General features: G+C 39.7%; 1 protein-coding gene across 1 annotated transcript in view; it reads right to left on the reverse strand.

The window, feature by feature from the left end:
- Window positions 1–19127, reverse strand: part of usp6nl (USP6 N-terminal like) — a 53748-nt gene extending 34621 nt beyond the window's left edge. The window contains exons 1-2 of the mRNA XM_053862970.1: window positions 18944–19127; window positions 14074–14168 (exon numbers count right to left, since the gene is read on the reverse strand). Coding sequence (XP_053718945.1) covers window positions 14074–14077 — 4 coding nt within the window. The 5' untranslated portion in view covers window positions 14078–14168; window positions 18944–19127. The remainder of the gene's footprint in view (window positions 1–14073; window positions 14169–18943) is intronic.
- Window positions 19128–25508: the final 6381 nt, after the last annotated feature.

Consider the following 25508-nt stretch of genomic DNA (forward strand, 5'->3'; position numbering starts at 1 on the left):
ACTTAAAACACCATTACATTTTTATTAACTGCAGACCAAGATCCAATAGGAGTCCTTCATTGAGCCGGAAGTGTTACATAATCCAAATGCCAAATTGCAGTTCCACATAAATGATTTAACCTATTATTGTCACACACAAGTTAAAGCAATCTCTCTCACATCATTCTTCTCTACATGGCTGACCACATGCAAAATCAATCAATATATGTTAAACGATGATGACTTTCAAGGCAAATAACAGTGCATATAGAAGAAAGACTAAACTAAAAGGAAAGACAAGAAAAATATAAATGAATAAAGTGAAGGTACGTTCACACCAAGCACACTGTATGTGTGTAAAGCATCTGATTTACATCTAAACCGAATGTAGGAGCTTGGTTACATGCAACAAACTGTTGTGCTACAATACAGGTGCGAAGGACATGATCCATTTGGGGAAACTGGGTTGCAGCCTCAATGTGTTTGATACTACAACTTTTGTAGTATCAAGCGAAAGAAAGTTGAAAAATCTGAAATTGGGTGAGTCAAAGACACAATGCGTCCACTGATACGAGCTTCTGATTTTATGAGAGGGAAAGAATTGTCTTGACAGAAATACAGAATTTTGTTTATATTATTCGTCACTACTCTGAAGAAAAATAACTGCGATCAGCAAATCAAACACATTAAAAAACAAACAAAAAACACTTGAAAAGTAAGATGGGGAAAATTGATAGTTTGGTGAAACTGATTCAATGAAATATTTAGGACATCAATAAATAATGGACAATGTTGTCCAGCCTTGCTGGGAGAGTGAAAGTCGACAGGGAATTGCCACTAGGCCTTTGATGAAGCAGGGCTGTCAATCACTGAAACAATTCAGCCATTTTACTGACAGATATAATAATAATAATGCTAAAACTTAGTTGTCACCAGACTCATTATGTATCTGGCATATGTGGCATGAATATGAAGAGGTGAAAGTATTAGGGGTGCACCGATCGCCGATTGTTTTTTCTTTTTTGGCAAAACTAAATCACACACACACACACAAGTCACAATTTTTTAAAATTAATCACACAGACCTTTTAAATAACAATATAGAACGTTGCAACTTTTAAAGCAAAACAAATAAGCAATACAAAACGCGAAGTGTATAATGTAAAATAAAGAATTTAACTGCCCTTTTAAATGAGCAATGAACAGATAAAACCGACAAAAGTAAACCTCACGTGTTCTCATGACTGATCAAATAGCGGAATGCTGCCTTATGACCAGACCACTCCTCTTTTTATCAACTACACATCCACGGAATGGGTATCTGGGGTCCAGGAGCGCTTTTACTTGCTGAAAGCCCCAGTATTGGACAATATGGCTGCCCGTCCAAAACAACCTCCGTTCGCAGTGGTTTCGCCCGAGGTGTGCTCCTGTTAGCTTTTGCTCGGTTAGCTTCTTGGTAGCGCGAAGTGTCTTTTTCGCGGTATTGGAGGTTTTTGGTCTTTCAATTCTGCTGCTGACTCTGTGGGTGCACATATCGCAAAATGGCAATTTGCTTGTCTTTTTCCTTGACAAAGAAGTATTATATAGTACTTAACTGCCATTGTAGCTGGCGTTTGTAATGTATTACAAAACACTAATGACTCATTATACAATATTCTGCGTCTGATCTACCTCATTTAAGTAAACTTACAGAACTCTGGAAAACAGATTGGACAATTTGTTTGGGAAAAAAATATTCATTTGAAAAGAGGCAGATGGCATAATTGTATATACAGTATATTCTTCTTTCTGTACCTTTTCCATTCCTCAAACTACATCTTGATTAAAGAGTTGTTAGCTGAAAAATTGGATTGAAACAGACTTTTTTTCGTAGGAGGGAACACTCTCAAAGGAAGTGAAGGATGTTCCCCAGAAAAAAAAAAAAAAAATCTAGAGAGTCGCTCAGTGAGTAACCAATCTTTTACTAACAGAAAAAGAACACATTTCTACTCTTTCAATTCCCCAAACTGTCCTGAACACTTACCACCGATACATTTTCCTTTGTAAAGGTCATCGCTGTCTATTCCAAACCGCAGTGCAGCAGTCTTGTGTCTATTATTTCATTTACGTCACAATAGAACTCTTATGTGAACCAGGTTCCTCATTTGGGCTGAGCTTGACTTCCAGTGTAACCCCACAGCTCGCCATTAGATCATCACTTGCCTGTCTCCAGCTCTCTAACTGCGTCATCGCGCTGAAATTAACCCATTTACGTCACTAATTGGAAATGTATTACCCTGCACAATCAATGGACGGTTCACATCTTACAATCCTTGGCATTTTATTTCTACAGTACTTACATATGAACAATCTCCACTCAACCAATGTAGAAAAACACAACTGTGCACTCTTTTACAACAAAGCAAGTACAATTAAGTAATTACTTCCCCACAGTGGGACAAATAAAAGATATCAAATCTAGTCTAACAATCTCCACTTAGCACATTGATCGATATATGTACACAATATACTGTGTTGAAATCAGTTAGCTTGGTGGCTAATGTGACAAACCATCTTTGTGATCTTCAGCCAAACTTTCCAAAAACAGTCTATCAGAGCAGTTGAATAAATGTACTGAATTTTAGTTTCAGACTCTCTTTGAGAGATCAACAATTGGCAATGCATGTTTTGAACTTTCCAGTCTTTGTTGTCCTCATTCAGGCTCAGAACACAGCGATCTCTGGTGGTCAGGAAGGAGAGGTGTATACAAGTAGTTGGGGTGTCTATAATCGATAGAGAAAGAGGGTGACAGCCAATAAACAAAACTGACCAAAGTGTATCCACAACTATTCAGCGTTTTCGATTAATTGCTTAGCCTTTCTATGAACTGTTGGTCACACTGAATATTAATATTTCAAATGTTTACACTCCCGTCCGAGATTGGTTCATGCTTCGTCACATTTCAATATTACATGTAATACTTCCCAGAGGATTGGATTATGTTTTGATAAAAATGGAACATGACAGTAATTCTTGCTCAAACACAAAAGAATAGAGTAACTGCGGCCAAGTAAACTGACACATTTCATAACAATGCAGAAAAATAGTTCATTTGTTGGACTGGAAATGAAATCAGGCCCTATTAGCTGACGGCAAGCACCAACAAAAAATGCAACAAAAAATTCCAAAAATCCTATCAGCACTAATTAATCCACCAGATAGGAAGAAACTCGGTAGTGAAATGCAGGATGGGTCCGACTATAGTGTTAGCATTCCTGTGAAATTCAACTATTGACATTTCAACGTCAAACTTAACATTCTCTGGATTAACAAGAATAAAAATAGGGCATTAAGAAAGAGTACTGTCAAACGGTGTAAATGCTTCCACAAATCAACCTACTGAAGTATAATGTGAAACAACAAGACATTACTTACTGCCACTCGTTCCTCATATTTGCTACAATATGGACTGAACCCTGTCATAGAATAATGCTCTTTTCTTCCATGTACACGGGCCCTTCAGAAGATGGAGTGACCCAGCAGTCACCTTGAGCTGCGACACCTCACCCACCACACATGAAGACACCACGCTGCTTACATGCCATTAGCGTTCACTGCCAGGTTGGAAGATATGCATACAAATGGACCAGAACACATGTGCACACGCACACCTCCAGCAAGGACAGCATAGCAGCCCACCACATACAGTACGTGCGCGCCATTTCCCACATGCACATCTCGTATCTGAAAAGACTCTGAAAGATACCGCTTTTGTCTTCTTCTAATGTCGATACACGGGCATGAAGCCAGGAGGGGCAATTACCGCATGGCTGGTCAGCCACTTTTGCTGCTGTTGCTATACTTGAGCCCTGCGGTTGCTAGGCTCTGACCCAGCGAGTGCACCCTCTCGCAAACATAATTGTGACCACCGTTCAGCGACGGCAGTCATGCACTCGCATCTGGCTTTACAACACCACATTCACTGGCACAGCAGCAATATTTCATGATACCTGTAGCGCCCAAGGACTTTAATAAAATCTGTAGCAGGCACCACACTTCTGTTCTGTTGTGCCTCACAGCAACATTCAGCAACCATTAGTGTCGTGTTAAAGGTGCAATATTCCTTACAAAAGAAATGACTTTGAAGGCTTAGAAACTACTTGTCAGAGCTGCAAACCGACATTGAATGTTATTATGAAGCCACAGGCAGCGCACCCTCATCCCATTTTGCACTCACATTAGAGTCAAGCTAAACCAGCAAATTACATTCCGTCTTCCTAGAAAAGCACAGAGAGAGCGCAAACAGCGTCCGTCCACCCCCAATCCAATCTCCAAACAACAAAATATATTTAAAAAAAAAAGAAAATCCTGGATCCAAATAACAATTTGGTACAAATGCCAAAAATGGTCCCGTATTCAAATGTTAAAGAATCTTTTAGAAAATTCCTGAATCCGGACAGTATCTATTCCCAAAACTGATTAATATGTTCCTTGTCGCTAGGGACGGGCAATGACTTATTGTACACCAAATACCTCCAAAAACAATCTTCGCGATGAGAATTTTGCATGATGAATTTGATAAACATGCTGCACACTCGCTGCACTGGACTTGCACGACGAGACCATGACTGTGCGCTGTGCGCTCCAGCTCTACTGCGTTTTACAGCTGACACCGGTGCGTGACAATTGTAGAGAGTTTGGTGGACTTTGGTTCACGATCGTAGTTAAACTTTTGATAATGACATTGGTCAACTGAGTCTCTATTGACACTTTATTAACTATTATATTTAAACATAAACAAATGATTATGTTGGAGACAAACTGTAACAAGAGACTGTACTGTGTCCAACACACATAACAGAATGAACATGAATTTATTGTGATAATTATCATTATCGCTGAAATGAAAAATGTATCAGAATTTATTTTTCACCACCCCTACTTGTTGTTTGTTTCAAAAATGCTGAAAATTCCATCCAAATTCATCAACTACTTTTCAAGTTAGTGTGAACACAGAGACAAACCAAGAGCTTGGAAAACATAACCTCCCTGTGGGAGGAGATTAGTCCATTACAACAGCATCAAATCAAAGCTCTTCCAGGATTCAGCGGATGTGGTGCCTCTGAGGCCACAGGTGTGAGCTAAAGATATTGGTCCCTGGGGAGGAAACTGTCAAGATAAATTAGTTACTTAATAACCAACACCACCGTCATGTTGCCTTCCTTGTCTAACTCTACATCTCATTGTGTGACAATTCAGACACAAAGAGAATTGAATTTGCCTGATTCAAGAGTGAAATTAAGTCGAGAGTATATGACATATATTTGCAAATTAAATCGTCCTTTTATGGATAATTAGATAACAAAAGTGTGGAGTCTTGGGTCTTGTGTATTTCGTCACACCTTTAAGGTCTCAGTAAGCTGGAAAAGAGCGAGTGAGGAAAGTAGAGTCACCTGCAGAGATATGGATTGACCTTGTGGCCCCGTAGTGAGAGGAAGTGTGGGTTATTGATGGAACTTTCTCTGCCTCCCTCTGACAGCACCCATAGGTTCTGTCGTGTTGGGGTCATCTGACCAACACCAGATCAATAAGGTTCTCACAAGTTCCCTTCAACCACCACTTGAGTGAGGACAGACAAGTCTAACCGGGTCGCTGATACGCACTCTTTCATTGACAGGTCAGATTTAAGCTAGTGGCCCGGTGGCAGCTCAGTTCTGACAAACTGGCACTGAACTGGTGCCAGTGTGAGATTGGCTACTAAATCCTGGGTGTTACAGATTATACTGATCAGAGACACTTTTTAGTGACACTTTGAATCAAATGTAGTGGATTAAAAGTAATGATTACAATCAAAACAGCATAAAATTTGGACAATCTACACATACAAATGACAGTTAATAAAATGTAAATTGTTCATTTGATTTTCAGCATTGACTCTTTTACTTTTAAGAAAGAAACTAACCATCTCAGATCACCAGGAAGCTGCTTCAACAGTATGCTAACAAGTTAGTACGCAGAGCTTTTTCACAATATAATAAATGCTGCAAAAATTGTTCTACTTCTCTTGTCAGCAATTCGGGACTAGCAGATACTCCTTTGTAAAAGTGAAACGGTTGTTTGCTAAAAAATAAAACACAAAATGAATGAGGAGAACTCCCTCCTGGCAGCTTTCTGTTCCAGGGTTGATTGAATTAGTCTGGCTGATGATGGCTCGGCATGTTGATTAATGATGCCTGCTGCATTTCACTCATGGTGCCGGCGCAGCTGAATGCAGATGAGTCGACACGCCGAGGCAGATCTGTGTCACTGTGTGATTTAGCTCACTATTATATTCCATTATTGCTCTAACAATATTTGACAGTTATGACAATAATGGAATATAGCTTTGAGCCTCAGGGTGAAAGATATGATGAAAACTGATGCTTCAGCCGACAGCACAACTCATGCTAACGCACAAGCTAAAATACAGAACAACATTTATGTTCATTAGTAAATTTTTAGAACACATCTATAACAACAACAAATGAACACGCTCTATAGCCTGCTGAAACTCAAAGTTTTCACGTACTGAATGTCACTCAACTGTGCACTGTGCACAAAATCTCATTTTCATCTACTGAGGAATTTGTCTGTTCCTCTCCAGCTTTTCTGTGTCATGCCACAGTGAGAGGGCAAAAGGAAAAAGAAACACACTGCAACAACATCAGCAATCTTCCTTCTACTTCCTGCCCACGACAACTCCTACCCACCCCAGGGTCATTTCCTGTTGGAAATGTGGAGCTTACTGACCAGGCAGAACAGCATGACCACTCGTAGACATCAACGTTCACACACTATGGCTTGTCATTTCACTGTTTTACTGCAAACCATTGATTAAAAAATAAAAATAGCATAACATCTGATGAGTCACAAAATGTTGGTATATTGATGTGTTTTCACACAGACTTAATGGGCCTGAAGTGTCTGATTAAATATTTTCTGTAATCTTTTGTTCAAGATAAAAGGCAGATTACCAATCATACTTTTTTGTGTACCTTGTGTTAATTCTGCAACATTTGATCAAAGGTGTTTCTTGGCAGACTGGACATGAATTAAAATATTTTCTGATCAAATTAACAATTTACGACATACAGACCCACAACAGGCCAACAAACAGAGAAGATCACTTTAACCTGTTTTGCACTGTAAGCTCCAACCACAGTGGCCGACCGTAATTTGTATGTGGCTTGCTTAAGTGTGTGCCTCGACAAAAAACACAAACCAGAACTCTGTCAACAAAACACATGACTCAAAGCTACAAACCTCCATAACCACAGAGAAAACACAAAACTGCTTGTTTAACTTCACGACTGAAGTCACACACTTCATTATTCCCAACAAAACACTGCCTCAGAACTACTGTATGTATCATACTGGTTCAGTAAGCAGCTGGGTGGTTTCTCTAAACTCATAGTCCTGACTGTTCATTTTTCTTGAAAGATATCTCCATTATTTTCTTTAAAAATGCAAACAATTGATGAATTACACCACCAGACAGTGATCTAGCATGACATTATGACTACCAGTTCTACAGCTCTAGTGTGGTAAAGTAACAGTGGTCAGTCACAGCAACTATTTAGGGAGATGGAGGGAAGAAGTGAGTGGCCTTCATGGTCACTCAAGATACCGGAAAATTCATGTCTTAGATTGACCAAAATGAGCAGCACAATATAATTATATAATTTCATATATAGCCTCAGTGAGAGCAAATATTACATTTCAGATGGTAAGAAAAATCCCAACTACTGTGACAGCATTACATATCGGTTCAATGGCAGTATATCCAACTGCTGTGGTATCTTCAGCCTTGTTTTTGAGTTCTGGGCATCCAGCAGTCCAGAACCAGCTATAGTGGTGGATTGATGCAAGCGGATGCATGCAGCCAGAGATCTACGATGACAGCTTTGGCGACTGCAGTACCTCCATGGGAGTCTATGCTACCCACAAAGGTCTATGACGGGACCACACACACACATTCATACATCACAAAGTCGATCAACTGAATCCTGCGTGACATTGGTCGATAGGGTGTATGTTGTATATCACCATGTGATGGCTGCAGAGACGTTAGTCACCGGCTGCAGGCATACCGCCAAGTTGTCCATGTGTGCGTGTGTGTAAGCCTGTGTTTGGTTGCACAATAATTTTGGCCGGTCACGTTTGAAATTTGAGGGCTGCAAACTACTCTGTCCCTTTTAAATGAAGCACGCTGATAACTGCTCAGACAGGTTTCAGGGCCTTTCATCACATGCCGGTATTCCATCTTCACATTTCACTGCGGTTGTGTACGGTGGCACGTAAATCAAAGCCCTTATTAAATGTTGCTTGGCACGTGCACTACACAAGTCTTACAACCTATTTTAAAGGAAACATACTAAATATTTGAAGGCTGTGAGTTATTAAATGAATTACGAACGGTGGTAGGTGAATTAACAATTGAATAGTGTGAACATTTTTTTAAATAAACACAACTGAAGACAAAGACAAAATGGCAGTTTTTTCTGAATAAGATCACCATGACAAACCAAAGCAGATGGTTGCAATTTAAACTTTTTGACAATGTGATCATTCGACATAACACATGAAAATAAAAAAACCTACTAAACAAAATTATACGTAAGGTCGTGATCATTACTGATCCTTATGAGACATACTGGTAATATTCAGCATGGACCAACTCTCAACTGCCCGATTACATTTCCATACTCCCACAGCTCCTACTCAGTGACCCAAGGGCCAACCATATACCGTGTGTCAAGTAGGGTCAGTGAGTGTGAGTCAAGCTTAGCGACGAAAATAAGCAGCACTTCCGAAAGATTACCTTTCTATTCTAAAGACAAAAGGCCAAAGTACCAAAAACTAATTACCACTTTTGTTTTCATGACATTCAACACTGCCACCATCAAAAATCGCATCAGAGGTTTCTACCACCTCAACCTATAAAGCCCATCCTCCATTAACCTGATAATATGATATGTAGTGTCTCTCAACTGACGTAAAAATGAAAATGAATGTCTTGCTTTGCTGCCTCACTGAGCATTAAATTCCCAAATGTGGCAGGGAGAGATTATTATTATGCAGATTTGTCCATAGGTCATCTATTCTTGTGTCGGGAAATTTAAAATGATGGTATCTAGTAAGTAAAAATATCAGTAAATTTGGCTGATGTAAGAAATTAATTCACCGTTTACAGTGTCAGCAGCAGTAGTTTTCGAGCAAGATTGGCGGAAAAAAACTGAACTCCACTGCGAAAACACGGTTAACTAGGAATAACGACTAATAATGATGTCATTACGCAGTCATTACTCTGGTCAACAACATCCACTCCTTGACAGTCCAGAGAAAAAACTTTTCCATTGCCTTGAAGGGACATATGGGAAATCAGAAACTGATTAGGTCACAGCTGAAAGTCGCTGATCTAACAGCAGCAGTATCAAGTTCCTGAGATTCTGTATCGAACATAAAACCCAAAAGAACTTGAACAGGTTTTCTAAAATGACATGTTTCCAAAGGGGTTTCACATAATATTACAAAAGGCACTAATATAAGCTCTTATTCCTCAACATTTGCTCGGGATAATGTCCCACATGGGACTGTGGTTACTTGTGTTTGTTGATTAACTCGCCGGAAAGAGATGTTTATATGATTTCACCAATTCCCTCTGTGACAGCATAAGCACGGACACAGCGATGCCCTCAGGAGCCATTTCCTCCTGCTGCCCTGTTTACTGGGAGATGTAATCATATTCCAACAAAGCTTCCTTCCTGTAACCCAGCCACCGGTAACTCAACACTGATACCATGACCAAAGATCGGCTGATTTAAAAACACACGTTTTTACAAGGGAAAACTGCAGAAATAAGTCATATTTGAATGCCAAAGAAGAAAGTGAATCATGCATCTGCTGTTTTTTTTTACGATACATAATTATCTTGGAAGAAAAAAAAACACAAGAGAATGAGTCACAATTTCAGTCTGCTCTTCTTTTGTACTTGATGACGGCGTTGTGCTAAATTTACCTTTTGGCGCGACATAGAAGTACAATTATAATGTCAAGTCTAATTTAACATAGCAGGGTGTCTTGTCAATGGAAACGTGACACAGCCGTATTAATGGACGCAGCAGGTCACCCCTGAGCAAGCCTGAAGATTCCTAATCCTCGACTCAACATCAACTGCACACCATGCAGCGGGGTGACAGAGCATTGAAGCGGCTGAGGCTAATAAACCTGCCCAACAAGAGAAACAGCACCAGACCTCAACGGTACCATTTCCTCAGGTGTTTTCCAAAGCAGCAAATAATCTTTCCAGTAATTATCTGTGAGTCACACTGTGGGCAGGAGACGCTACCTGAAGTCTGGATGATGTAAGAACACACACAGTCACCAGCCCCAGGATTCCATTTCAAATAGAATTCAAGGAAGGCACAGTACCACAGTGAGGACGTTTGAAGCGTAATCACTCTGAATCATTCACCCTGCCTTTACAGTAATTTCTCATAGATAGAGTCACTACAAAATCACACAGTAATGAAACCCCCTACTTGTTTTAACTGGTATGACATTTCATAATGTTTCATAAGGAAGAAGGGCTGGATAAGAACGTTTGACTTGAAGTTTTCTGTTCCCTATAGGTTGCAGTTGTGGCTACGGTTTAAAACAGGGAATCGAAAACCTTTACCATAGCTGGAAACATAACATGCACCAGAGTAGTTTGCTCTCATGTTACATTACGCAAAGTTTGTAACTGCTGCTTAATAAGTACTATTCATACATATATACAGTAGCTTCCAAAAAGTACGTTCCTCACATTTTGTACATATTTTATTATACCTTTTCATCATTCATAAGACTTTAAATCATGTCCATCATAAAAAGAATCATGAAGAAGGGAGAAAAAAAAACAAGAAGCAGGTCGACTGAGAAACTATATATTATTATATATTATTATATATTTTAATAAATACAAGTCACACAAAACAAATGAAGCTTTGACAAAAACTGCGACATTAAAGTTTGGAAAATATGGAAATCTATAATAATAGGTGGTGAAGAACAAAACCACAGGAGTGAAAGCTTAGATGGATGCTGAAGTTGTTTTTTTTTCAAACCATAGATGGAAGACTCTCTGGTTGTGAGGACTTACTTTAGCTGACCATATAGAAATTACGGGCCAACCATCAGTGCCACCCAACGCGTTTAGACCACAGGAAAAGAAACCTTTTAGATGCAATTTTACACCTGAATACACTTTCACAGCCATCTATGTTCAAAAAGTCTTGATCTTAAAGGGCAATATAGCGCCACAGGCAGCTGTGCGGTTTATCTGATTAGCATCAAATCCAGTAGCTAGGAGGTGTCACCCTGAGCAATGGCTGTGGAAGTAGTGGTCAAACCAACCGCACGCATGCACACACGCACCCAGGCACGCCCAGATATTTGTTAATATATATAAATGATCCCAATGATAAAGAAGGTCTCTGCAGGTTTCCACTATAATAAAAACTGCACAATGTTCTTGAACATACCAGGTTTTATTGCAGCGGACCAGGAATGCTATAGTGTTTGCTCTGTGGCTCAGTGGAAAACCTCAGTCCAGCAGATGGAGGCCAGATGAGACTTTAAAAATAAGATAATTTTCCGGCACCACACCCAGACACTGCAAACCACCCTGTGACATTAATCCTGACAGAGACGTGACTGTAGGTTTGACCAGGTGAAGAGCAAATGAAGAAACCGTGAAAATGTTTGGCAATTGTTACATGTCCCTGTCGGGTCACCTGATTGCCCCACACAGAACGTAAAAGTTGCCTGGTATTAAGTTAGACTCACTTTCTGAAATAGACATTTATTTTGGGCATTAAATATTTTTGGGGGGAATAACTAAGAGAAATTAAAGCACAAAAATCGGTTGCTTCAGTCTTAACTGTTGAGTAATTGTGGTGTAGTGTGCAAAACATGTATGTAAATGTAAAGACTAGTTTCCACCTGGATATTCTGTATGGCTGTAGTTGGGGAGGTCAAAGTTCAGCAACAAAATATTGCCTAAGAATGATGTCAGGTGACATAACTGAATAAACATCCATCACTGGATGTTTTTTTTTCCAAGAAGGCACAGGCACATCAGGCTTTGATTGAGTGGATGAGTCCAGGCCTTCACCTCATTGAGAATCCTTGGACTGTGGAAGTCTCTGCGCAATGACCAGAAGAAGGGATGTCACAATACCGATTACAGTATCGGTACTCGCTCCAATACAGGCCTATTCCCCTGTGCTCATACTCGACAAATACTCGCTTATGACAACAACTGATACCTACTACAGTGTTCCCTCGCTATATTCAGTGTATTCATGGGTTTTTACACGACTGTCTTCTCTCCCACAGATGATGATGGTCGCTGGCTTTCATGCCACACTTGCCCTTTTGTCATATGACAGATATACTCCCTGATACGCGTCACGGTGGTGGGCCTCGCTGTGCTTGTAAACAGCGATGGTTCAATTTTTTTTACAGAGCCCTGCACGGCAACAAGTGTCCTTCTGACATGAAATCAGACAAGTGAAAAGTAAAAAGTGACGTGAATAGGATGTTAGCATTTTACTGTAAAAGAGATCCATAAATGTTGAGACTGTAACTTATCGGAACATGCAACAATCAAAGCTGAAGGTGGTTCATCAAGTCAGACAGGCAATGTATGGTTGCTATATTTTGAGGCGTAATTATAGCTTATGAAGGGTTGTTTCAATCCCTTACAAACAACAGAGAAAACACATTGTGTATATACCACCAAGTCCCTGAGAGTCTTTCCTTCTCCTTTCCTTTTCCTTCACTTTCCTATATACCACTCACCTAATCATTCGTCCTTTCATCCATTTTCATCACCTACTATCAATCAGATCAGCCACCTTAGCTCCCCTAACACGCCTCTCCCTCACAGAGAGATCCACATATGTCATTTGTGCGTATGCAAGATCCCACAACCACAAAAAAAAAGAAGAAGCTGTAATCGGGTTAGACCCCCAACCCCACCAGTAGCATGTGCTTAATCCAATATCCTTCACATAAACACCTCACGCACACATACACTCAAGTCGCCATGGCAACCAAGCCTCCTCCCTCAGTACACAAATCTCAGCTGCACAGTTAGTGTCAAAAAGGCAGAGACGATGTCAACACCAAGGGGTATGTTATCTTCAAATATAATTGGAGGACAAAAAGATGTAGTCGAATGGAGAGGCCACGTAGATCATGTCACAGCACCTTAACAATTGAAATGAAAATATCTTTCATGAATAAAACTGTCAAGATTGATTTACAATTTTCAGCTTCTATTTGGATCTCATGAGACACATTTAATATAAATGTTTGTGTGTGTATGTTTGATCAACTTTATTACATGCAATTTTGAGTGACTACAGAAAAGCACTACCAGATCACACATGACGGCATTATGCGTAGTTTAATCCTGCTTTTAAAAGAGAGGCTACAAAATGACCCTTCTGTCTCTCCTCAGTGATCATATCATATGGCGCAGTGTGTGTGAGTGTATGACCGTCCACGCACGATCATACAAGCCATTAAGGGAAAATACTGCAGTGTGGCCTCGCAGGATGACTCACACTGAGATGACATGTGAGGCTGTACCTCTACACTCATATAGGAACATGAGGCGAGCGAGCGGGGAGAAGCACACGTAGGGATATACTGTTGATGGAGCTGATGGAGTACATATTGCACCAGATTTGCCCTCCCATCATGCTTTGCTGCGTGATTGATGAGGGGAGATGGGGTGAGGGTGAGCTACCAACTATATACAGCCGTTGAGCTGAGATGACGAGAGTCCTCAACTACATTCCAACCTCTTATTTATTTTGTGATACTAGTCATAAATACAACTGTAGTTCGTATTTACAATAAAGATTCTGTATCGATTAGTCTACTGTACACAACAACCTCTCGTTCACTTTTTCCAAAGATTAAAAAAAAATGTTCAGAAACACAACAGCCTTACTATAGACAAGTTCACTTTCAATTCAACATGGAAGCAGGAGACAGTGCAAAAAAAAGAAAATAACTCACTCATGATGGGAGAGCCGGACTCCGGGGAAGCAAACCACCCGCGTCGGACTGTTGAGGTTATTCGCCACTGGGTTTTTCCTCGAGGCACTCATGACCTAGGAGAGGGACCAGAGATAAACATGTTTCGCTTCAAACAGACAAACTGGCAAGGAGTTCTGTAGAGAACTGTCATGAGGCAACAGTGACATTAGGAAGAGCAAACATGGGCCGTACTAAACTTCCTGTTTAGAATGCCACATTTAATTTATGGCAGTCTATGGTTCTCTTTTTAAGACTGTACAGAAAGCACAATGAAAAATGGGACCTGATGTGCTCTTGATAGTAGGTTTACTTTGTGCAGAGTAGTAACTGTGGAGTGTCTCTGAAATCAGAATACACAAATCACTAGACAGTTACTTGTCAAGTGCACTTGTCAGGGATGAACACTATGGATAAAATTTCATATCCCGATATTCATGCCAGGCATCTCGATATTGATACGATATAACAGGGGGTTTAATGAAAACCAAGAATATTCCAGAAAAGTACAAACGTTAGAATACAGAAGGGTGTAGGAAGTCAGATGTCTGCCATGAACTGGCTTCAGCTGTTGATCACTGGTAGGTTTGTCTTAACTGAACGTTGAAAGCATGAAAGTGAAGTTTGCCTTAGTTTCAGACACAGGACGACCGGGGGGGATATAGATACAGTTGATTTTGCAATACTGACATCTTCAATCTTCTTATCTTGACATAGATACAATAATATATCTTTCACCCTTAGCCTGTACCCTGTCAATTATTGAATAACAGGTCAATAAATGACAAGGAGTTAAAATGAGGAGTACCAAGAAAGCTCAGACTGAGGCTGAAATTCGGTCCCCCCTGTGCAGCCAGGAAACGCACAACAAACTGCAGATCCGACATCGTCCGGGCGGTGGGGAAAACCAGCATTGGTCAGCAGAATGCTTTAAAGCATCCGAGGGACACACAGGCAGCAGACAGCTGTGTGGCATTTCATCATTTGACAGTCAAAGAGGATTAAATGCATCTTCCGTTTGCATCTTATTTAGCAGCATAGGTAACAACTACTCTTTGAGGGAACACCCCTGAAACTTAACGTTTCCTTGCTGTCTTTACACATCTCCATTAAAATGCCTATAATTGTCATCAGCATACAATATTAAGTAACATTTTTCTTCACAACCAAACTAATAATAAAAACAGCATAGTTGAGCTGTTAACAAGTCCATAGACTGCAGGGACAGATGTGTCATGACTACTAACAGGTACAAATTGGAAGTAAAATCAAGTGGTATGTAGTTCCATACTCTTCTGAAATTAGCTCTAATGGATCCTGGCTGAACATTTTTCACTTTAGTAGTTAAAAATGGGGCATTAGAAGTAAGAGTTGCAGGCGCAGCCAGTGGGGATGAGCTGCCAATCAATACGGGCACCAGTAGGACACAGCAAAATCTGAGGGTAATAAAAAGACAAGAAAAAAGAAAGAACAAAAAAGAAAATAGGAAACTTTTTCCAGGATACTACTCGTAATAATAGCAATACAATCTGAATCAAACAAGCTAGAAAATATAGGTATAATAAAAAAACAAAACAAAACAAAGAACATGTATTATTAAGTATTACTGTTAAGACTATTAAATAGACGTAAAAGGAAAATAGTTAAAGATCAGAATGTGTAAATTAAATTGGTACCCATGGATGAACATTTTAGAATAAAAGCGAAGTAAAAAAAAGGGGGAAACATATACAGGACTTTTAACGCTATGAAAAGAAGAAATTAATACAAAATATATTACGTAAAAATTAAAACAACTAATTTATCCAAAAAAAGTTAAGTCTGTTAATTATATAACTGAAATAAAAGCAGATGCATTTGGCACAGCATGAAAAATCTATTCTAAAAATATTTATTAAAATGTTAGAACTAAACAAATGCAAATTGTGCATCACTGCCTCAGTTACCACAAACAGGGCAATAACTTAATGTGACTCCCTTTGGAGCTTGAGACAGACGCTAAATCATGTCACTAGGTCAAGAAGGTAAAACACGATTAAGGGTGTGTGTCATAACCTGGGACGTTATAAATGTCATCAGAGACGTTTCGCATTCCTTTTCTAAGTGTGTTTGTTTAGCAACAATGGCATCATAGGTGAGTCATCCAGAATATGTGGCAATGTATATTCAGCAGAGGACACAGGCTTGTCAGAACTCCTTAGAATGCAACAATCAAACATGTTAAACTGTTGGAACATTTTCTCAACACCAATTCATTCTAAGTTTTTTTGCCATACTGCAGAATTCCAAGACAAATGTGCAGACTAAAGCGAAAATTACCCTTTTTCTTGTCACATTTAGCCTCCTAAACTAGAGGACACATTCTACATGAATGTTTTGAGGAAGTTGTCACCATGGCTGAAATTGTAATGCACAAATATGTACATGTTGTGGTCTTAAGTTTGGCTTATCAGGACATTGCAACTGCTTTTCCCTGCTAAATCAAAAGCAAACACGAATGGCTTTGCAGAAAAATAATAAGCAGGACCTTGAGACTCACACAACAGAGCCATTCAATTTTAGTGAGCAGCGGCAACAAACATGAAACATGAATGGAGGTGAACTGATTTGTGGTTGCAGACCCTGACGGCTGCAGGGCCCTTTCATTTCCTCTCTGGCACCAAGCTTCAGAGCCAACACCGGCCTCCAACAATGCACCTTCAAAAACACAGTTTTTCACTCAAGCATTTGATGTCTAACATAGGCACAATTCTTAATTAGTTTATGAACACAGGGAAGGTCAGGCCTGGTTTTCGGATTATTAATTCTGAACAGTGTCACTTGGAAAGTCACGGATTCGATCAGCACACATACTCGCAGCCAATCAAGGAAATGGAAAGTAAACTTTTTTAGTAAACTACATCATACCCTTTAAGAGCTTCGTAATTTTCATCATGAAATAGCTACAGCGAAAATACAATACATTCAAAAACTTCAAATATTAACTTTACTGTAACAATAGATCAGTTTTTGCACATTCCTTCCTAACTGACCAAGAAAACAAAAGATGGAAAAATGCTGTACATTGTTTTATTTCATACGTAACAATGTATTCCACATTAAGTGTAACACATTTTAATTACAAACAAAAATATGAAGTTTGAAATATATTTAGACTGTGAACAATGCTGAGTTGAACAATGCTGAGTCTGTTCTCAAAAGGATCTGTAAATGCCACTTATTCTTGACAGTGTATAAAAGTCAGCGAGATCAAAGGTCAGGGGTTAAAAATGACCATCAAATCAACAGCTACAGAAATGTCATCAGAACGTTCAGTGCTGTGGTGGAGACAAAATGTAAAGTAAAGCTTACAAAATAATGTTTTTACGATTCCAGGTGATATTCTGTCACTAACTTTACAAACCAAAACAAAAAAAACTCTGGTTTCCTCCCTTGTCCGAAGGTTTTCATGAGTCAGTTTATTCTAAACACTGTCGTGTGCAGAAAAGCGAAAAACAACTAGGCTGCCACAAAGCCTCATACGTTTCCATGTTTGCTATTGAGTTGTATTGGTTTGTTTTACAATATTCGTCCACCTCATGCTTTGTTTGGAAAACTGGATCCAATAGTTAAACTAACTACAACCGATGCCTTATGTTTTCAAACTGCAAAGCCTCTGAGGACTTTAAGCCGCATTATCCTGAAGTGGGATAGGAAGGATTGGAAGACACACCATTAACCACCGGTCAAGCTAATTGCTATCACAGCTTTTTTTTCCAGCCAATGCTGAAAAATAACTAAAAATAACTATATCAACTTTTGATACTACAGTGAAATAATGTGATTAAAATCAATAATTACAAAGAATGTTGCAAAATGCTTATCGAAAATTATTAATTCTTGCTGATATGATAAATTATTAGGGATTGTTAGAATTTCGTGATGGTGTTTGAATGTAAAATGCATCTATTACTTAATTCGTCAAATGATACACGTCCCTTTTATTATGGAGTACATTACATATCACATACGGAGAAAAAGGCATCGAGCCTCGCCATTCTACTCATCTTGCCACGATAGTCTACTTTCGCCGAACATGGTCGGCAGCTCAACTAAAACAAAACTGTGATCTCCACGCTCACGATTAACAGAGAACGCGCTGTGAATGCTCCACAAGCAGCGCCGTGCTCATACGTGTGATTGACAGGCGGCTTGAACCAATCAGGATGCCTGGGACCCACAGCGCGGAACAACAATGGATGCTGATTGGTAATCTGACCGCATCGATGTCGTTGCGGGAGGTTACATGGAGATGGCTGGGACAACGTAAAGCTATCCGTCGAGAGAGATTGCAACCGGATGTTGTCATTGAAAATAAAGCTATGTGTATGAGAAGTACTTGTTAATAAAGTGCAGTTACCTTCACCCACAAGCGCAAATTAGTGGTTGGGAGTCTTTCACTATTGGTATAACTTGAAACCGTGCTTGGTATGTGCATGAAAAAAATCACAACGCGAAAGAACACCTTTATTTTAAAGTACAATACCGGAAGCACCGTTTCGTGATTCTGCTAGCTCAACAGTGGTGGGTTTGGCTAGGTAGGCCTCGGTGAATACAAATAAGCACAAAGTTTACAATAATAAACTCCGTCAACGGTCCGTAATAAATACGGGCCCGGCCGAATTAATGCACACACACGCCTGGTAAAAGTCCAAAACCGCAGCGGCGCCATGCTTCTTTCGCTTTAAAAGCTAACGCCAATGGAGTCCCGTCATTCAGCCCGCAGCCACCACTGACAGATGCATCGACAAGTTCCCATCTGCTGCCACATTAGCGCACAGCACCGGGACAAACAACCACGGAAACAACTTACCTTGCCCTCAACTCGCCTTGTTCCACTCATTCACATGGCTGTGGGGGGTTATCCCGGGTCGAACTGGAGCACGGAATATCCATAGTCCCGTACCAGGAAGTCCGCAGCACTTCTCAAACTCCGTGTGGAGCCGCCGAGGATCCCAGCCAGGTAGCAATGCGCCGCCCGCAGGGCTGATAGGATCTTAGCGGCTGCTGCTCCTGCAGGAGCCCCCCCGCCCCTTTAAACACACACGCACACACACACACACACGGCTTTTATTTATTGCCATTGTCCTGGGAATCTAAAGAGAAGGGGTAGCGCGATTACTATCAAAGAAAAAAAAAAAAAGTGACTGGAAAATACAAATAAGTCAATGAATATGTTTGACAAATATGTTTCTCTACAGTAAACGTGCACGAGAGAAAAGAAATAAGCAATATTAGCTAAAACTATTTACAATACCTTATACGTAAAAGAAGTCAGTTCCGAACTGTAGCTTGGAATCCATATCAAAGTTATTGAACTAGTTCAGTAAGTAAATGCGAGCAACTTTCAGTCCGTTTGCAGTATCTAACACCGTACAATAACAATAACAAAATGTATATGAGGTGGGTGGGAGGGGGTACTAGTACTATTTAAGTAAGGTGCGAAATTGGCATAACATTTTGTGAATAAATGTATCTAATGAGGAATCATATTTCAATTAAACAGCAGGGGCGTCATTTATTTTACAGCTTGCTGAAGAAAGATGTGACTGAAAATATACAATGTAAACAATAATAGGTAAGTAATATGTTATATATTGAACATGTATAATGTTACATTTGAAATAGTGGGTTTAATCAAAATATTGTCGAAAAAGAGATCACACAGGAAGGATGAAGGAGCAATAATTTTTTTTCAAAATAAAGGAAAGTTAAATCATTAGCTTTTCAGTGATAAGTGATAAACTACACGTTAGCACCCCAAATTCGACTTCACAAACAAACACGTCGTTATATATATATATATATATATATATATATATATATATATATATATATATATATATATATATATATATATATATATATATATATATATATATATATATATATATATTTATTTACTTTCCATTCCGATCGGTCACTCAGTGACGTGTGCAACTGTCTTCACACCTCGTCCGTTTTTCAGCTTTCTCGCTCTCAGTGATCAGAAAGCAAATCTCAGTTTACGTCCCTGTTTGTAATGAAAGAACTACAGCGATCCAACGAAATGTGCCGTGTCAGCAGGTTTGGTGGAGCATTGAACGCACAGCAACACTGACCTCTGTGGGCAGAAATAGTGAGTTGCTGGTGTTGGTGCGCTGAATTTTAGATCAATGGAAAACTGGAACAGCAGGAAAGGGCTGGACCAATGAGCTGTAAAATCACTCCACTCAGCATTAATAGGCTCTTTTAAGTGCTTTAAACACATTAACTTGTGCAATTATTGAATTTAATTTGCCTGATCGCCATGTATCTAAATAAAGATTCATGCTTCTATGAAAAGAGAGCCACATGCATCATCTTGGAAGTACACACACACACACACACCTTTTCCACCAATTTCAAAGCATGTTTCTTACATTATAACCTACTCCACCAAGATAAAGAATGACAACAGACAGTCCCAGATGATCACGCGTATGAACCATAGCTGTATCTTCTGATGGCAAAAGCATTTAGGACTTAGGTCTTCTCCAAAAGTCAATGAATGCTCCAAAAATTTCAGTCCTGATGGTGTCGTAATAAGTTTCATACATTCCTGTTCATCTAAAGACTTGAGGGGAGCATCTTTTTCAACTGTCTACCGGAAGAACCTTTTTAAAATGATATTTAAATACTTTGCCCTCCTCTTTCTGGGGACCACTTGCTGTTGATAGTGGGACAAGGAACAGATGATTACATTTCGGAGGTGTTACCATCTGGATCCTGAAGACTCTGCACGCTCACTGCAAGGAATTCTCTGGAGGGCTGTGCCAGTTTCACATTCAAGCATCTCAACACATGTAATGTAACACAAACAGGGAAGGAGCTCTATTAAATTATACACACACCTGAATTTATGTCATTTGCATGTGTGTTAGGAACCACAATATCACTTGCTGAGTAAAAAATAAAACATGTTGAGATACAGGCAGTGCTTACATTCAGTGAACAACAAAACAGTCTGGATTGAAGTAAAATATATGTAAAAAAACAAAACAAAACAAAAAAACGTTGTTGATTATGAGAAGGAAGGTAACATCAGCTTTATTTTCTATTGGAATATTTACTCTCCTGGGTGCAATTTCCTACGCTGTTATCCACCGTTGTCCATGTACTGAAACCTGATCGTTCATTCAATTGTGCTTCAAAGCATTCAGTAAAAGGAAGTCTCAAGATCAACAGGTCATTGGGTCTGATAGTTTGTAGAATCATCTGAATTTTATCAATAATACCTGGCCAAAAAAATAAAAAAGTTGCCACCTAGTCCTAAAGGAAGGGTTCAGGGTCCAGCAACTGTGTCCAAAGAATGAGGTCCAAAGAATGAATGCCCAGGCAATTCCATTGATGGAACAGACATACTGCATTCCAAAATAGACGTACATTGGAATTAAGCTGTGAGCATGGATGGCCACCAGAGGTCAGACTCCACTGAGACTCTTTAGAATGTGCTGGAGGTGACATCACACAGTGGTTGCACTCTACCATCACGAATACAAGATCTTAATGGAAACCTGAAAAAAGATCTTCGAAGAGACTTATCAAAACAACGTCGCAGTGAGTGCGCGCCCTCCTCAACAATGGAATATTAATGTGTTTTATTTAGTTCAGGTCAATCTGGGTGGTAAAGTTAGACTTTAATATGTAACTCCACAAGTCGTGTGGGTGCAAGGGTCAAGCATCCTCTTTTATTTCATCACGTTTTGCCATCATGTTTCATCATGTTTTGCTTCCTGAAGAGTGTGTATTCTGAATTTGAATAAATATCTGCACAGATTTGGAAAATATCTTAAAGAAAGCGAATTCAGGAAGCTGCCCTGGCCTCCTGCAAGGAGTCATTTAATATCGTTGTTAACCTGTTTGAAAAAACATGCACAGTAAACAACCGGGTCTGATAGATGGAGGAGGGGGGTTTCAAAGGACAAAGTAACATCTAAACACATCTATTAAAAGACCATGAACCAAGCAGGTCTTTCCCTCCTGCTGAGCGTTAACAGTCCAAAACAAGGTCATGTGTGTGAGTGGTAGCTTGTAGATGGATGAAGACACACACATTTGCTGTCTCTTATTTCAACAGATTGTTGCTTCATTTATCACGTTGGATGTCCACAGCAGGCAGGCCCAGGACAAGCAAATAAATAAATACACACCCAGCGTGCATAATGAGGCCCGGGGTGCAGGGCAACACTATTTACTGCAGAGAGCCGACTGTTGATAGAGGAGGACTGTTAAAACTCCCCTTAGACCACAGCATTGCTTTCGTTCGATACACAAATATCAACAACATTGTGTTTGATCTAGGCGGTGGAGACTTCAGTCTTTGCACTGCAGACATCAATTTCATTTAAAGGAAATATGACATTGATGTCTGCAGGAAGTGGAGGAAATGTCTGGATTTGTAGCAAATGGAAACAGCCAGTCCTGGTGGAGAGAATGACTCTGTTGACTCATCACAAGGTCCAGCTTCACGCCATGCACAAGACCACCTGACTGAAGCACAATGTCCTTTGTGGGGCACCGCACTGATGTTATGTCCCCAACACACTATTGTCCTGTCTCCACCGAAAAGCCCCTCAGTTGGCCACAACCTCAGTTTCTACTGAGGGAGGAGGTTGTCCAGTCACCCCATGGTAAGGAACCTTCTCTTCATGTTACTAGACGTCATCAGAAAAACTTGTTGATGTGGCGAAAGTACAACATAACATGCAAATGAAGTGCCCTCTTTCAATAAGTAATTGGAATGAATAAACATAAATTTAACCTAGAGAGAATAATAAAAAATGCTTCAATGCCTTAGAAAACAACATTCTATCAATAATATATAATAAATTGTTTTTTGTTTCCAAAAGTAGCAAATAAAAGGTCTCCCACTTTTGCAACTGATTCTGTGCGGTGATTCTAATAAAAAAATAATGGGTCATGCAAGTGAAATTGTATTTATTATCTTATTATTTTTTTCAAAATAAATGCAAACTTAATATTTGTACACTATAAAAAAATCATGCATGAAACGTGGTAGATAATTTAGGGAGAATTATTCAATTTCTACGTTCAGAACATTTCCCTTCATTGGGCTTGAGCTTCAAATCTGATGTGATCTCATAAACACACGCGATCCAGCCAACAGAAAAGGGTCCATTTGGAGGGAGGAGCTCCTTGGGTAAGAATGCTTGACCTCCGAGTTCTTGTCGAGCAGTAATGGCTGTAGTCAGAGCCTGGTTCAATAGTTGACCGCGCAACTTTGGCGATTTGGCGATTGTCACTCTGTTTACCACTCAAACCTTCGGATTACATGGTTTTCAAGTTGACTGTTGAGTTCATGCAGTGATGATGAGCGGCCCATGGTGATGACAAAATGATTGGGACAAGTATAAACACATATAAGCGGATAAGCAGCACACCACAACAATGTTTCCAGAGTCGCGTAAGTCCTTGGGTTTGTCGCTGGCACAGATTATTGACTTTTCTCCACAACAGCAGTCTGTGAGAGTCACTCATTGATTTATTCATTTGCTGCATGTTGGGTTCATTTATCGGACACGTCCGTCAGTTGTCAGGGATCCATGTTTCCAGGGAATCACACAGTAAAACACAGGAAGAGCAAAGAGTGCAACACACAAACAAACAACCAATTTAAACCAAGCTGATTGATCGATGAGCTCCCACTCGGGTGAACATTTACACTTGGTTCTCAGGAAATAGCTCCACTGCTGGCAAGTGAAAAGGTGGCAGCCCAGTCTTTGTGCTTGAACATGTAGCACGGCTGTGGACCAGTACAGCTTGTTAATGCGGAGTCTATGGCCCATTGATGACCCAAATGAGTCAGGTGGCTTCATTATAGGGTCACTGGAGCAACAGGTTTCTGACTTTAGACGGCTGCAAGTGATTTCATGGTCTATTAAGTCGGCGATTGTGCTGCTGCCGTCTGCGACAAATTCAACATCAGTTCTGCCGGAAAGAGCAAGGCGCAACCAGCGCAGCCAGTGTCCAACATGAAGGTAAAAGTGGGGTGAGAAAAGAGATTTCCTCAGGTATTAGAGATGGTCGTCATGGAGACAAAAAAAATCCAAACAACTTTGATTGAGCTTGAATTTAACCTAAATAGAGCAATAAAAAATGCCTCAGAAAACAACATTCTATCAATAATGTATAATAATTTATTTTTTTTGGTAAATAAAAGGTCTCCCACTTTTGCAACTGATTCCGTGAGGTAATTCTAATAAAAAAAAATAATGGGCCATGCAAGTGCAATTGTATTTATTATTTTATTTATTATTTCTGAAATAGATGCAAACACAACATTTGTAGACTATAAAAAAACATGCGTGAAACGTGATAGGTAATTCATCGGGAGAATTTGGTCCATTTTTTATTGTCAGAAGATGTCGCTACATTGGGCTGGAGCTTCAAATCTCATCAGAAGATGGCAGCATTGTATCAGCACGACCCACTGACGCCGCCAACTCCACCGATTCGCGTTGAAGTCTCCGTTTATGATCCGGAATGGCAAATCGTCAGTACGTGGAAGATATTTTCTCTTACAAAAGGGAGATGAGTCACCGCCGTTCTTCAAAGATATATGCAGGAAATGGTGCCTTACTTTGATCATGATGATAAGTTCATTATACCTGCTTTATTCACCGTTTTAGTCTCAGAAGTACTTTTCTCTCCATGAGGGGAAGTTGGAAGTTAGAGACCAAAAGTTTGTCTCTCTGATGTATTAAAATAGCAGCCTTGTGTGAGATGTTTACTTGTGTAAAGTGAGCAACGTTACTTCCCACTCATTCGTTCGGTCCATGCTTCTCTGATGAAAGTTTCATCTGGGAGTTTCAAACTTCTCCTTCCTTGGTCCCTTCAGCAACTCTGGTGGTGGGATCCCAAGACATTCCCAAGCCACAGCGTGGTCGTGAAGCTGCCTCCAGATGCTGGGAAAACTCTATCAGTGCCCTCAGGATATTGAATGGTTGAATTTATAGTTTTAAATTCAATCTAAAAATGCTCGCATAAGAGTGCCACCAGAAAATGCCAAAGAACTACTTGATCAAACTGTCATTCAATGATGCAACGCAGAGACAATCAAGTGACGCACTGCACTGGCGCGTCATGAACTGTGTTGTCTTATATTGAATTTGAAAGGCTACAAAAAACAAAAAACAAAAGAATTTAGAACATTTATTTTTGAAGAATTGGAATTAGAATATCAAACTCAATGTGTAAAAAATCATTCATTTTCAAAATATTCAAATAATTAAATTGAATTATTAACAGAGATATTATTGAATGAAATCACTCAATAACAGCAAATTCAACAATATACAAATTAACATAATTCAATGTGGCCATATTTCAATGTTTCA

The sequence above is a fragment of the Synchiropus splendidus genome, chromosome 4 (genome assembly GCF_027744825.2).
Source record: "Synchiropus splendidus isolate RoL2022-P1 chromosome 4, RoL_Sspl_1.0, whole genome shotgun sequence".
Lineage (NCBI taxonomy): Eukaryota > Metazoa > Chordata > Actinopteri > Syngnathiformes > Callionymidae > Synchiropus > Synchiropus splendidus.